We start from the raw sequence: 14,036 nt of genomic DNA on the forward strand, positions 1-14,036 counted from the left end.
GTCCTCCAGCCCTGCAGCTAACGTGCTGGCTGGCTGAGCTTTGGTTGTGCCTGGGTAGGTGCTAGGTGGGTCCTGGAGCAAGTTGTGTCATTTTTTGGGTGTTCCAGAAAGGCAGGGGGGTAAGGGCAGGAGGAGCTGGAACCTGGGATAAAGGTGAGGCCTCTTTGGCAGAAAAAGCAGATTGTAGGTGAGTGACAAAGGGACAAAATAAGCCTATACAAAACTATGGAGTAAGGTTGTTATTATAATAGGGATTTTCTCCCTCTTTGGCCATCCTGTAGGAAGGAGGGTGGCTAGTCCCCACGAAATTTATATAAATGTAAATATTTCTGGGGTTTTTAGTACTTCTTTTCTTGTATCTTGCAAATTGGTGCAGCGCTATGAAGAAATAACTTGCTTAGTCTTTTAGCCAGCTGCAACCTGCACGTGTATTTTCAGCCGTAATTCCTCTGTATTACATATGTATTTGTATTTATGTCTCCAAATGGGGGCACAATCCAGTTGCATGGCAGCTGTACTGATTAAGGCAAGGAAAGATGCATTTTGTCAACCCTTCTTCCCAAAGTCTGCCTCCCAGTACTTTCTTCTGCAGTGTGCTTCTTGGCCGTGTTTAAAACTGTCATCCTGCGCTGATGTATTTTTTTCCTCTCTGCAGACCAGTACTTGGTCATCTGACAGCACTACCTCTCACAGTAATTTTTAACATCCTTAAAAGTTGTGACATAGAGATGGTGTACCTTGAGGGCTGTGTCTAGCTTGAAGAACTAATAAAATCTGTTTGGATGGAGTCAGGCTGTCCTTCAGTGAAAAATTCCTCATCCATGCAGATGAGAATTTCATGGTCACAAGCTAAACCGGAAACTTCTCACTTTGATTTTTGATGTCTGTTAGCCTAACTTAATGTGATTTGCATTTAAAGACCAAGCTGAATTTTTCCTGTCTCAAAACCTACAGTTTCTGGATAAGGATCTTCCCTTGATTGAGGAAGCCATATAAAAAAGGGCTGCACTAAAGATACTCACCTGAGGAAAAATGAATACACTAAAATGTTAGTGTGGTAAAGGCTGAGTAAGACTCAAAAAATTGATGCATTTGAACAACAATTACTGTAATACATAAAGCTACCGAGGAAGGTTCCTTACTCTCTTTTTTTTATTAAAAGTTTTACTTTATTTGAGTGCCTCTTTTGAAGTAAGCTTCTGTGTGTTTTCCTGTCATTCTGGAGACGAATGTGACAATGAGTTGCCTACCTCCTCTACAATCCTTTTGTCCTTCCTAGCAGTGTAATTTTTGAGTGTGTATATATATATATATATATACACACACACTTATATATAGTGATAGCCTTTCAGAGTATGCTTTTTGCTGTGCAAATTGAAGCAACCAAATGCTGGAGTAGCTTCTGCATCTTTCCCACATGCTTGATTTATTGGTGCTCCTGTAGGTAGCCATTGAAAGCAGTAAATGGGAGAACGTCTTTCCAATCCTAGAGGAAGAGAGATGTTTGGTTCTGTTGTCTGTCATTCTATAGATAGGGTTCTAAACTAAGTGCTGTAACTGCTATACCCATACTAAACCAGTGATAATGTGGTGAATTGTAGAAATACTTGTGAATATAATGTTCATAGCTCTAGAGGCCAATTTAATGCTGCAACCGCTAGATGTGTGAGCTGCTTCAGTGGGGTGTATTTTTTTTTCTTAAGAAAAGGCATAAATATAAAATTTTAATGTATTTGGGGTTTTAAATGCCCCTTTTAGTAGATATATTGTTGTATCTTATTCCTTTGTTCTTCGTTTCCCAAATATGGGGGTTCTTTGTATTTTGTGTCACCCCATATCCCCCCATTGTATGGATTGTTTGCTTCTGCTATATAATGGTAGTACAAGTTTCATAGCAGTGTTTCCTGTGAGATTTGATTGCTGGTGATGAATGTGGGCAGCTACTTTTCCCTCTACCCCATATCTCCGTATGCCTAATAAAATTATAGAAATAGCTCTAGTTTTGGTTGTGTGTGTGTGTTTAAACAAAAAAAAAAAACCTTTTTGCATTCTTTTAGCTATTTCCCCAACCGTTCCAAAATGTGTTGCTGGTTTTTTCTTTCTTCTTGTATTTTGCATCTTAATCCAAGCTTTAGAAGAACCAAAGATTGGACTTGAAGGGTTTTGCCCCTGAGAATGTGGGTGGAACTTTAAAACTTGTGAATGGTACGATACATGACCTACAAGGAGTTCTCCTTATTCACTTGATGCGTGTGGTATGATAAAAGAATGTCTCAACTCTAAAGTCAAGATTTTTTTCAGAATGCCTTGAAAGCATGTTAATTCCCTGTAAGGGAATATAAGGAAATACTTATTTACTGTGAAGGTGCCGAGCGCTGGCACAAGTTGCCCAGAGAGGCTGTGGAGCCTCCGTCCTTGGAGGTATTCAAAAGCTGTCTGGACACGGTCCTGGGCAGCTGGCTGTAGGTGGCCCTGCTTGAGCAGGGGGTTGGACGGGATGACCTCCAGAGGTCCCCTCCAGTTACAAGATTCTGTGATTCTGTGAAGTACTGTACATTTTCTTTTATTGATCTGTAGCAGAAAATCTGCTTTGAAATTGCAAATTGAAACAGCACTCGATTAAGAAATACAGGAGTATTATTAAAAGTTCTCTTTTCTTTGTGCAGAAACACGAACAGATAGAACAAAGAAACTGTTTAGACACTACACAGTTGGATCCTATGACAGCTTTGATGCTTCGAGGTAAGGATATTTCTTTTTGGTTGCAATCTGTTTACAAAACCTTTCTGGGTTTTATTTAATTGTTACTTTTGGTTCAGACTTTTGAGGGGAAGAGGGAAGCAGTTTACTAAACAGAGCTTCTCAAGATACCGTTCTACATCTAAACTGGTTTTTCTCACACCTTATTTTTTTTGTATGAGATAGATCTACAAAAGTAGTGAGTAATGAAGTAATGAGTATCACTATTTTGTTTTCACAAGTGGTGAAAAAGATCATTGTTTCACAGAAGCAGAATGTTTCAGCTGCTTTTACAGTCAAGGACCACTTCAGTTGTTGGATACATCACAAGATCAGGCCTTCTCTATCTGTTCGTAGAATCATACTTGCTGTCACGAAAAACAAAATAAAATACTGTGATTTGTTGTTCTGAACAGTATCTTTAGATCCTAAGCAAAACTTAGACTGTTAAAAATGAGGAATTTAGAAATTAGATTATTTATTTGCAGTTTCTGCTGAGTATTCATCATTTTTAAACAGCTGCTTCTCCCACATGCCTATCTGTTGGACATACAGCCAACTTCTGGTAGAAAGGATGACTTTTGAAGCGCAGAGCCTCAGTTAGTTGGTGGTATCTTCTTAAGAAAATTGTGGTGACGTACTGGAATCATTACACTTTTCTCCTGACTGTCTAATTACAGCTTGGTTTTTTTTTGTTGTTGTTTTCAAGAAAAACACCTTTTTTGTAGGAGAAGAGTTCTGAAATATGTAATGCAATGATGGCGGAGTTTCATGTAGCACAATATTTAAAAAAAAAAAAAAAGAAAGAAAATGTAGTAACTGTTGGTTGTATTATGTGATCTTAAGCCTTGTTCTGAGGGTCATGCATAGTTTCTATGTCAGTTAAACAATTTGGGGAGGGAGGATGGAGTTCAAGTCAGCTGAAGTAGTTTGGATACCCAAGATGTCCTTCTGTGTTCCTGACAGTCGGTGTGCAGAGCTCTGAAAGGCAGGGGGCCTGCTGGTTGTCTACTGCGTACAGCCCATAAATATTTGAAAAATATGTAAATCTGCAGTCGCTTGAGTTGTGATTTGAAAGAGTGTTGCAATGTTGGATGAAGACAAAAGGTTTGGTGACACGGTGGGAGGAAGCACAGGCTTGTGAGTTCTCTTATAATCATCCTGTCTTGGAGGCTCTGGTCTTCCTGTTCCTGTGACGATGTGCTATAGGGCATCGACTGTTGCTGCTGTGAGTTAGGAACAGAGAAACCCCATTTCAAAATCTTGTGTATTCCCCTGCTGTGATCAGCCAAGTGACCAGAGCTTTGCGCTGTTGGACAACGATGTGGTTGACTGGGTAGTCCAATAATGATAAAGTTGTCAAAGGAAGCTGTTAGCCTGCACTATGAGACACACAACTGCTGCAGAGCAAGCTCACCAGCCACTGGTTACGTATCCCGTGGGCAGAGTTGGCTGTTTGCAAGATTGTTTGAGTGATCGTTATTCTATAAAATTCATAGCCTTGTCTCTATGTTTCGGTGTTAATGGATGGGGTTGTTTCTGTAAACTGAGAAGCTGTGGCCGCAGCATGCTGCCTCAAAGGAAACCTACTGCTACTTTCTAGCAAAAGATTTTTTTTTTTTTTCATTAGAAAATGTCTGTTCTATCAACACCTTTCTATTTTTTTTTCTTTTTTGTGGGGGGGAGCTATTGATTCTAAAGCATTTTGATTTTTTGTTGTCCTTTTCCCAAGAAAATTCAGGCCCGTTCTTGGGAGAGCACAATGCCATCTGCCTTTCTGAAACAGGCAGTACCCCCTTGTTTAGAGAGGTTATTTTGAAAGGCCAAGAGCCATATTCAGACCAAGGCCTTGAACCTCATCTCAGTGATGCTCAAGTCTGTCTTTGAACCAGGGAGCTGTTGGGCATGAATGGATTATCCTCTCTGCTTTTAGGAGGTCATGAAAAGTTTGTGAGGTGTTTGGGGGGAAGTGGGGGAGGTTGTTGGTTTATTTTTGGTTTTTTTTTTTTTTTTTTCCTCTGAAGATGTTGGGCTTGTGCAGTGCAACAGCGAAGCTCTCAAAAAATGTACATTACCTGATTCAGGACTACAGTGGAGCGGGAGAGTTGAACAGATAAAATGATTGTTTTTTACAGCCTTATTGAGAAATTAGGTATGAAATGTGTCTGCAATTGTTCCTGATTCTGGCATCGATATCTGTTATATTGCCTGAGCAGTAAGAGGGCAAGCAACAGAGTTCTGGCAGCTTCTGAGTAAAGCAAAGTTTTGAAGAAAACTCAAGGATATTTCCCACAGAGTCTGAAACCTGGTAGACCCGTTTTGAAGAGTAATAGTGGAAATTGAGAGAGAAAGGTACAAGAGGGTAGAATTAATGGGAGATTCCAAGAAATACAGTCAGGCTTGCTTAACACACTTTGAAGTGGAGGAAAGTATTGTAAATTTAGAATTTTTGTAAAATAACACTAGGAAAACTGAAAAAAGTTTTCTTTTCTGTCCAACTTTCCAAACCTAGTTAGTTGCTGGAAAAGAAAAAACTTGTTTCTCTGAGGCTCATATAACAACTTACTGTGTTGATGTATTTACAGACCACACAGGCCATACCATAATGAAAGGTAAACTTTCTTTTTCATCCTTTATAAACATTACAGATAGCGAAATGCTGTTCTAATACTTTTTTCCTAAACAAAGTAGGATTTGATGACTTGCTGTCCTAAAACTGTAATTGCACACGAAGTTGCGTTTCAGATCCTTGACTGAGGCTGCAGATCAGCTTTCTGTACATCTAAATGGTAATTTTACTGGTGCTTACATATTGCTGCTAAAGAAAAAGAATTTGCATTTAAGACTCTGACTGGAGATTAGTATGTCTTGTTAGTACGTACAGATTTAATTCCTAGCATGGGCTGCAGCGGGGTGGGTGGGGGGGAATTGTTACAGGAGGCAAAAGGCGTCAACAGCAATTCTCAATATTTCCAAATTTGTGTTGCTTTGATTACTTTCTTTCTTATCGTTTCCTATCAAGGCAGGGGAAGAATACAGTCAAACAGATTTAACTGCTTGCAGCGAGGCTTTAATAAACATTTGTCAGGAGGCAATTGTGCCTATCTACTAAGAAGAGCTTTGATACCAAAGTATTAACAGAGCTGATCCAATTCCTTTCTGGAGATGATGTGGGGGAGTGAGGGGAAGTGTCCGCTCCCTTCTCTTCTTCCTTCCCCCTCCCAAAGGGCAAAAATTGCTGAGTAGAAACACTCTGTTCAGAAATCTATATTAATGGGCTTATTCACATGCAGGAAAATACATTGTACATGGCATTTTTCATCTTTAGCAAAATGTGCAGCTTGAGTAATGGAGGTTCATTAAATCCTATTTCAGCTTTGCATAAGAGATCAGTTATCCATACATTAATACTTCAGGAAAATGGGTAGTATACTTACTAGTGTGTAGAAAGCCAGTGAGACTTGCTTGCCAGTACAAATAGTCATTAAATATCATGAAATATAATATTTGAAACTACCAGGTCTAATGTATTATCTGCTTTAAATGCTGATGGAATACATTAATTCTGTTATGCAAAAATGATGTTGCCTCTTGCAGCTGTCACGCGCTGCTACTGCTGACATCCCTTTATGTGGATTTCTTTACTGTTTCATTAAAACCTTTAAAGAATGAATTATTTCTATTTTGTTGTGGTCCAATGCAGATGGACAAATGTTGAAGGGAAAGATGGGCTGCTTTGCAACATGAGAGAGGGTAAAGTTTCTTACCCTAGGATCAGCTCTTACTGGACAAACAGGAGTAAATACATGTCCCAGGACATTTGTCCTGGGCTGCAGATCTGGAGGCTGAGGTGGCAAGTGGGGTGGGCAAAGTTTCCTCCTGCCTCCTCAGAGCAAGCAGCAGCACCCGTGGTGTCAGACCCCGGGACAGGCCATGGCCTGAGGCTGTAGTTGCTTAACGTACCTTAGCGCCACAAAGAGGACAGAAAGCAGGCACGGAAAAATTGTAGAATTGTAGAGTAGAATCAGAGACTGGTTTGGGTTGGAAGGGACCTTTAGAGGCCATCTAGTCCAGCCCTCCTGCAGTGAGCGGGGACATCTTCAACTGGATCAGGTTGCTCAGAGCCCCGTCCAACCTCTCCTTGAATGTTTCCAGGGATGGGGAATCTACCACCATTAATTTCGAACAATCTCTATACATGTCAAAGCTGGAGGAATGTTTTAAATAAACAATAATGGGTCAAATCAAATCTTTTCAAAGACATAACAATTCTGCATTGATTTTGGAAGCCTGCTTTTCACACATTACTTTCTACAACTATTGTTGACGTGAGGCAGTCTTCCATACTGCTAGCACTGTATTTTAAATTACTATACTGTCACTGCTTGGTACATAAGACATACGCAACCTATTTAGGAACTCAGCAAGAGCTACTGCTTCAGCTGGGTTCCCACAAGCATCAAGGTGATGCTGGCTCAGGAGCTGCAGCTCTGCGCAGTAGAAAGATTGCCTAGATCAGGTTGCTCAGAGCCCCGTCCAACCTGACCTCAAGTGTTTCCAGGGATGGGGCATCTACCACCTCTCTGGGCAGCCCGTGTCAGCGTTTCACCACTCTCAGTGTAAAACTTCTCTTCCTTATGTCTAGCCTCAATCTGCCCTCTTTTAGTTTAAGCCATTACCCCTCGTCCAACCAAGTTGCAAGGAGATCATGTAAGGTTGCTTTGACACGTCTCTTGGAGTTTTGTGTCTTCCCTGTATTTGTGGTCAGCAGTGGCCAAGGCAACCATGGGACATGGTTTTTGAGAGCTGGGAAGGGTCCCACTGAGTGTGTTAGGAAAAATGTTTGAGTTGGTCTTGTCTAGGCTGGATGGGCAATATTGTCACCAGCAAAGCAAAAGGTTCCAAAGTGTTATAAATACTCTTCAGAAGTCTAGTTAAAGCTCAGGACTACCTTTAATTCAAAGAAAATTATTTGTAGGCCTTAATCAGTTATTTAATCAAGGTCAAATTCCAGTTTAATAACAGAAATTATAGTTAAGGCATAGAATGGATGTTGGAATTTTTAAAAATTGTTTTTTAAAAAAATTAAAAATAAGATAAAACTTTAGAAATGATAATTTTTTTTATTGGCTTTTAAACTGAAGTGAGGGAATTAATTCCGTCAAGACAGGACAGTGAATTGTTCAGTCTGGAACATCAGAGAGAAGACAAAATTAAGTTATCAAATTAAATTATGTGAAATTAATTAGTTGTTTAATTTCAGATGTAAAGTGTTAGCACCTTTTTAAATGTGATGTGACTGATGATAAAGTGGTAACTTAGTTTTCATACTCTGGAGATGTAACTAATATGAGCAACTTTGGTACTACGTAAAGATTATAAACTCGATTTGGTGGAAAACATGATCCAGTTGCCTTCGTGGGTTTGGAAACTTGAGAACACAACAGTGGAAGCTTTTACCACTGCATTAGTTGCATCACTTCCCTCCCACCCCCAACAGATTAGTGAAATAGCAAAAGCCAATAGCATAATTGATTGCCAGCTTCAATGCGGTTATGAAGTATGTGATATAGATGTAAGATTTCCTGCCTGTTCTGTCTTCCCTTTCTTCGCAGTACAATTGACTTTCACGTCTCTTTTATTTTCTAGCCACTTTAAATGGTACTAATCACTGCATGGGAGAAGTTTTGTTGGTGCATTTTCTTGACATCCAATGGCTAGAGCAGTATTAAGAAGCTCACAGGAGAGGGTGTAATAATAAGTAACCTTTTTCAAAGGCTTGTTGCCACAAAGTTAATGAAGGGACCAAATTGATTTGAATACTGGTTTTAGTTCTGTTTTTCTGGGTGAAGAAGAAGACGAAAATTGAATTGTGTATTCTGGGAGGTGTGTGTAAGAAAGCTTAATTAAAAGCCTTATTCATTAACCCTGATGGTCCCTACTTGGAGTCAGGTGGCAGCATCCATGTCTCATGAGCGTAGAAGCTGTCAGAAGCAACTCCTCAAAAGCTAATTTACGTGCAGACACCTAATAAAAACGAGAGATTCTTCTCAGCTGTATTTCCCAGCAATTCTCTGCTGATGTTGTCATCTGCACTGTCGGATAGAGCAGTATAAGCTTTAATCCTAGGCAGCTCAGAGAGGCTCTTTGGCACATCTGAAGCTGTCAACTCCTGTAATTCAGCACACTGTGTAGTGATTTTTATTTATTTTTTTTTTTTTTAACCTGCAGAATCTACCTGTTGAATACCTCAGCATTTGTCCCGAAGCTGTGATGTAAAGTGGTGCTGTCTTAATAGGTTAAGCATTAGGTGTGATACATGGTAACTACACTTTAATGGAAGCTCTCAATTTGATGCAGAAATATTTTCACCTGATTTCATGTGGACATTTTACATAAAGGGCTTGTCTTCCTTCTGGAGAAATGCAATTATTCATCTCATTAAATAGGTATTTAAAATGGATGGAATGTTGTAGAATCCTGGTCATTGCAGAATGGTTATTTTCCTGGTGACGTCTTAGCAGTGGTCCTGCTTCCGTGTTGCGCTGGATGGAGCACGTGTCCTTGCTGGGTGCTGCTTGCTTGGGCGCAGCCATCAGCAGCAATCTGTTAAACCCTGGCACGTCGTTCTTTACAAGAGTTGGAGGAACGTGTAAGAGCTGTTGTTGTGTTTTATATCCTGCTTTTGCTGCGTTTTCATGCTGGTTCTCCCTAGGCCTGCAGAGCAATGGGGGAGACACGGAGAGGAGTATCGTTACATAGATCCTAGGTCTTTCTGCATTGACAGAGCTGAGACTCTTTGTTCTTGTGTTGTGTGGCGTCGGTTCCGCTGTACTAATGTTTGCTGTGAAGTTTGAACTGTTCAGTTGATTTCTTCCAGGAACTGGAGTAAGGATATTAAAATGGATGCTGTTCATTCTGAACAGTAAATTCATGATTTCCATTGCTTTATTCTGGAATTGATGCACTGATAATAAGCTGAAAGTGATTTTCTGGTGGTTCTTAGCTGCTGGCGTACATTTTAAACATAATTCTTCATTTCCTCTGGTGGAAAGAGGTAAAACCATAGTATTGTAACTTTTTTTACATCTATACATAGCTCAGTTTTTGTCAGGGAGATGGTAGTAAAAATATCTGAGGACGCTCATAGCTGTAATGAAATAGATGTATAGATATAACCACGTGGTAATAGCGATGTGGTGACATCTGAATGCTTGTTGAGATTTTGATGATTTGAGATCTCTGCATATGGGATACTCTTGGGTTTTTTAGGCGTAGAGAACAGTCAGCACCAAACAAATTATAGGAAACAAAGTGTGTAAAATGTTTTCTATGTGTGTGTATTGTTACTTTATTTCTGAAGATATTTTGTTGAGCTTGCCTGGTGCCTGTTCTGAATTAATACATTTACTGTGGTAATAATAGTGTGATGGCACTGAACTGCTCTTAACGTGTGAGGCAGAAAGATGAGGGTAGCTCATTTTTAATACCTTGTGCCTCATTAACTTGAAGAATACAGTTTAATACAATTTGGAAAATTACATGTATGTTGAAGCAATAATTAAGGCCTTGTAGATTTTGTGGAACAGGTGGAGATGTAAAATGTGAAGTTTTTAATTTACAGTTATTTACTTTCTAATGAAAATGATCTTACTTGCTCATAAACAACTTTGCACTTTGCCTCCCCTGCTGTTGCGTGCTGCCACGACCGAGCGTTTTACACTGGTGACTACAGAAAATAAAGTAATTGCTAAAATGGGAGGTAAAAAGGGGATGTGTGTGTGTGTGTGTGTGTGTATCTGACCTGTAGTATCTCTTTGTTGAAATCTGTAGTATAATTGCATGAAGATGCAATATTAAAGTCTAATGCAGTTACAGTAAGATGCAAAACTGTACGGTGAGTGATAAGAATTTCCATGAACTTGTAGGTGTATTTTTAAATTGTTTGCTGCCTTAATAGTGAAGTTTGTTTAAAGCACTTCAGTAAGATCCTGCTTTTAGCAACTAATGGTTTTGTAACTAATGATTAAAATTTGTCAAACTTTTTCAGAAATTTGTCAGACATGGGCTAGATGTTTGCCTAAGTTTTTAGCAGTAGAGTATAAGCAAAGAAAGACAAAGATCTTCTAAGACCAAAGTTGGAAAAAAAAAAAAAAGTAGCCTTTCCCAAATTTCAAACTGAAATGCTCTTTCTGAAAAGCTTTAAGGATCTACCTCTAGTGCTAGTGAAAACCTAACTGTGTAACCAGGGATACGGAAGATCGTGGTTGCAAGGGCCATGATTTGGTGGATGTGCCGCTTCCTGCACAACAACTGATACTCTCAAGCTCAACTATTTTCTCTCTAACTCCTCCGACTGGATGCTGGAGGACAGGATGGGTTTAAATGTCAGAACCGAAAGCAGCAGCCTGTGCCCTTTGCACGGGGAGCAATAAAGTTCTCTAAATTAGAATAGAGAAAAATTTTAAAAATATAGGAAAAAGAAGTGGAAATGACAGAAGGTGAGGACAGCAAGAAAAGACTGTGAATGTGTGATACCAGGTTAGTTAGAAACAGGAGCCGCATAATTAGGTGCGAGGATAGAGCAGGGGAAAACAGGAGATTAACATGTTTGTTTCTCAGGGAAAAGGAGAATGATTAAGTTTCTAACAATGTGTTCTACATTTGTGTCTCCAAGCCTCCACTGCGATGACTTAGCTTCCTCTATGTGACCTTTAATTCCCTGCCCCACTACACCTTTGGCTGCCTTCCTCTCACCTAATCACTAGATGAGCAAAAGCCGACATATGGTGCCTCTGATTGTAAGTGATGCATTTTTAAGTTTTGGCAGGCCAAAAGGAACAAATAACTGTTGAGCTCGCACCGTGGGCTTTCCTCCAATGGGAGAAATTATTTAAACCACTTTTTTTTTTTTTTTTTTTTTTTTTTTTCCCCAGACAGATTTTCACAAATATTTGTTACATTTGCAGAATTTGATCTACAAGGCAAATTCTAAAGGTGACTGTCAGGCAACATTTTTTTTCTTTTTTTTCCTCTTAAAAGAAGAAACTATCCAAGTCAGAAAGGGGTTGATTTTCATGCGTTAAGTAAAGCTGGTCACTTCCATTATGCAAAACATAAGACTGATGGGAGGAGGATGTCTTGTTTTGTCTTGGGATAAAACAGATTTACAGATTTACTGGAGTTGTATTTCTCTATAAATTGAGTTGGGGCAAACTCTGCAAAGAGAGACCTTCTAAAGAGCATGCAATAGCTGGTGTCAGGGTGTTCACCTGGAAGAAAGAAGATCTGGGCTTGAGTCCCATGTGTGTTAGACTGCTTTGACTTAAGCCCATACCTCGAATTGCTGATGAATGCCAAGAACCTGGCAGTCAGAGCAATTCTTTATCCAAGTCTGTTGGAGCTGCTATTCTTTCGCTAAGCCAAGAGACAGTTGCTAGCTCTGTCCTCAAGGCTGTGGCGTGCAGGTGGGGATGCTAGATTTGAATGATTGGCAGATACACCAATTGCATAGCTGGTGATACTGCTGGGGTGCCTGCTCTCTCTGACATAAAATTCATCCCATGTTCTGGAGAAATAATGTCTAGTGAAGGCTTAATTTAGACTAAAATACGTGAACAAATGCTTTAACTAAAGACATGCATTTCACTAAAACTGATTTCATGGCAAAATTCTGATCAGAAGATTAGTGAATATTAAGTTAAATACGTGCACTAGGAAACAGTGGTAGCTGCATATTTAGAAAAAAGACTGTTCCCCATGTGTCTTCTAATTTCTCTGTCTTTTTAAATTAAAAATGAGCAGATAACAGGTCTCAGAATTAAGAGTTTAATGCTAGAATTAAAAACTAGGACTGACGTTGAGTAGATTGTGCGATCCTTTAAACTAGCATTTCCAAAGACTGACTGTGTAGCACTGTCAGATTTGTAGAACAGTTATAGCTCTACTGTAAACATTTCAAATATCATAAATTCTGAAATACACTTAAAATTAAACTCTATGCATCTTAAGTTTGTTACTCAATTGGGTTGAAAACATAAACCAAAATTTTTACCCAATCTCCAGTACTTAGAAAATAAAAACTTCCTGTTTCCAGATATTACACCTCAATGCAACCAGCAAGCTATAGCCGAACATCCAAGGAAAGGGGACAATAAGGAGAGATTCCAGTTCAACATTCACTTAATTAACAAAAGTAATGGATAATTTAATGGACAATTTAAATAAAGCAGAGCACTCTGTCTTCATCAGCTGGTATCTGTAAAGTCAGATTTTTTTCACTGCTACCAAAATTTTTCACTGCTACCAGAGCTGGGGGCTAAACTGGCCATGCTTTGACAAAATTCCTGAAAATTGTGATAACTGTTAGACAGGAAGGCTGCTAAGACGGGCATTTCTCAAGCTGTTTTGCTTGTAATCAAACAAAATTTGGAGTAGGCTTAAAATAATTCAAGGGCTTAGTGTAATTAGAGAAATGGAGAGAGGGGAGAATGTATTTCGAAAAAAAGGTAGAATTGCCACCTCCTTTTGATGTTAATGAGGTTGTAAAACAATACGGTGATTAGTCAGGATTTCTAAAGGGGTATGTGAAAAACTCTAATTGAAATTTCCTCTTAATGTCTTTTCAGTAAAAACCTGGAAAATCAGTTTCTCACTGTATACTGTGATTTTAAAGCTCTTGGAGAAGGAAAAAGTGGGAAAATATTTTCAGGAAAGCTTACCTCTATGCCTTTATTAACAACTCACTTGTTTTGAGACAGGACTTGAGACTTACTTGTAACGTGCCTTATACTAAAGTGTCATAACATTTTACAGGAGTTTTAACACTGATTATTAAAGCACTATACACTTCCATACAATATAGAGTTTTAGGTGAAATATGTCTGTAAAACTGAAATGAACGGTCAGGGTTACTCAGACTTCTTGTGGTTAGAGCTGTATTTGGTTTCCGAGGAATGCAGGACAGGAGGACAATAATTCCTCCTCATCGTAGAAAACAGGGTGTGATGGAAACCCTGAGGGATCCTTTAAAACTAATTTGAAACTCATGGTTGTCACTAGTCTCTTTCCCCTATTTCATAATTTATTTATGTTTAGCCTTTAGTACATTCAGACTCTTGGAATGGCTGAGTGAGCAACTCAAGTTACGATACTGGAATGTGTAGTAAGTTTAATAATTGTTATAAAGACCTGCCATGTCAAACTGCTACCTTAAAGGGCTTGTAACACATTTAAAAAGTGTTAATAAAACACTTTTTTTTCTTTCTAACTATAAGTGCGACTACAGTGTATTACAG

The 14,036-nt window shown here is 39.1% G+C and overlaps 1 protein-coding gene across 9 annotated transcripts in view; it reads left to right on the plus strand.

The window, feature by feature from the left end:
- SHANK2 (SH3 and multiple ankyrin repeat domains 2) overlaps positions 1 to 14,036 on the plus strand; it is a 310,473-nt gene that overhangs the window by 149,359 nt on the left and 147,078 nt on the right. For all 9 annotated transcript variants that reach the window (XM_086472429.1, XM_086472430.1, XM_086472431.1 and 6 more), the window contains one exon: positions 2,667 to 2,742. In XM_086472429.1, coding sequence (XP_086328555.1) covers positions 2,667 to 2,742 — 76 coding nt within the window. The remainder of the gene's footprint in view (positions 1 to 2,666; positions 2,743 to 14,036) is intronic.

This window comes from Leptosomus discolor, chromosome 12, assembly GCF_034619465.1.
Source record: "Leptosomus discolor isolate bLepDis1 chromosome 12, bLepDis1.hap2, whole genome shotgun sequence".
NCBI classification, from domain to species: domain Eukaryota; kingdom Metazoa; phylum Chordata; class Aves; order Leptosomiformes; family Leptosomidae; genus Leptosomus; species Leptosomus discolor.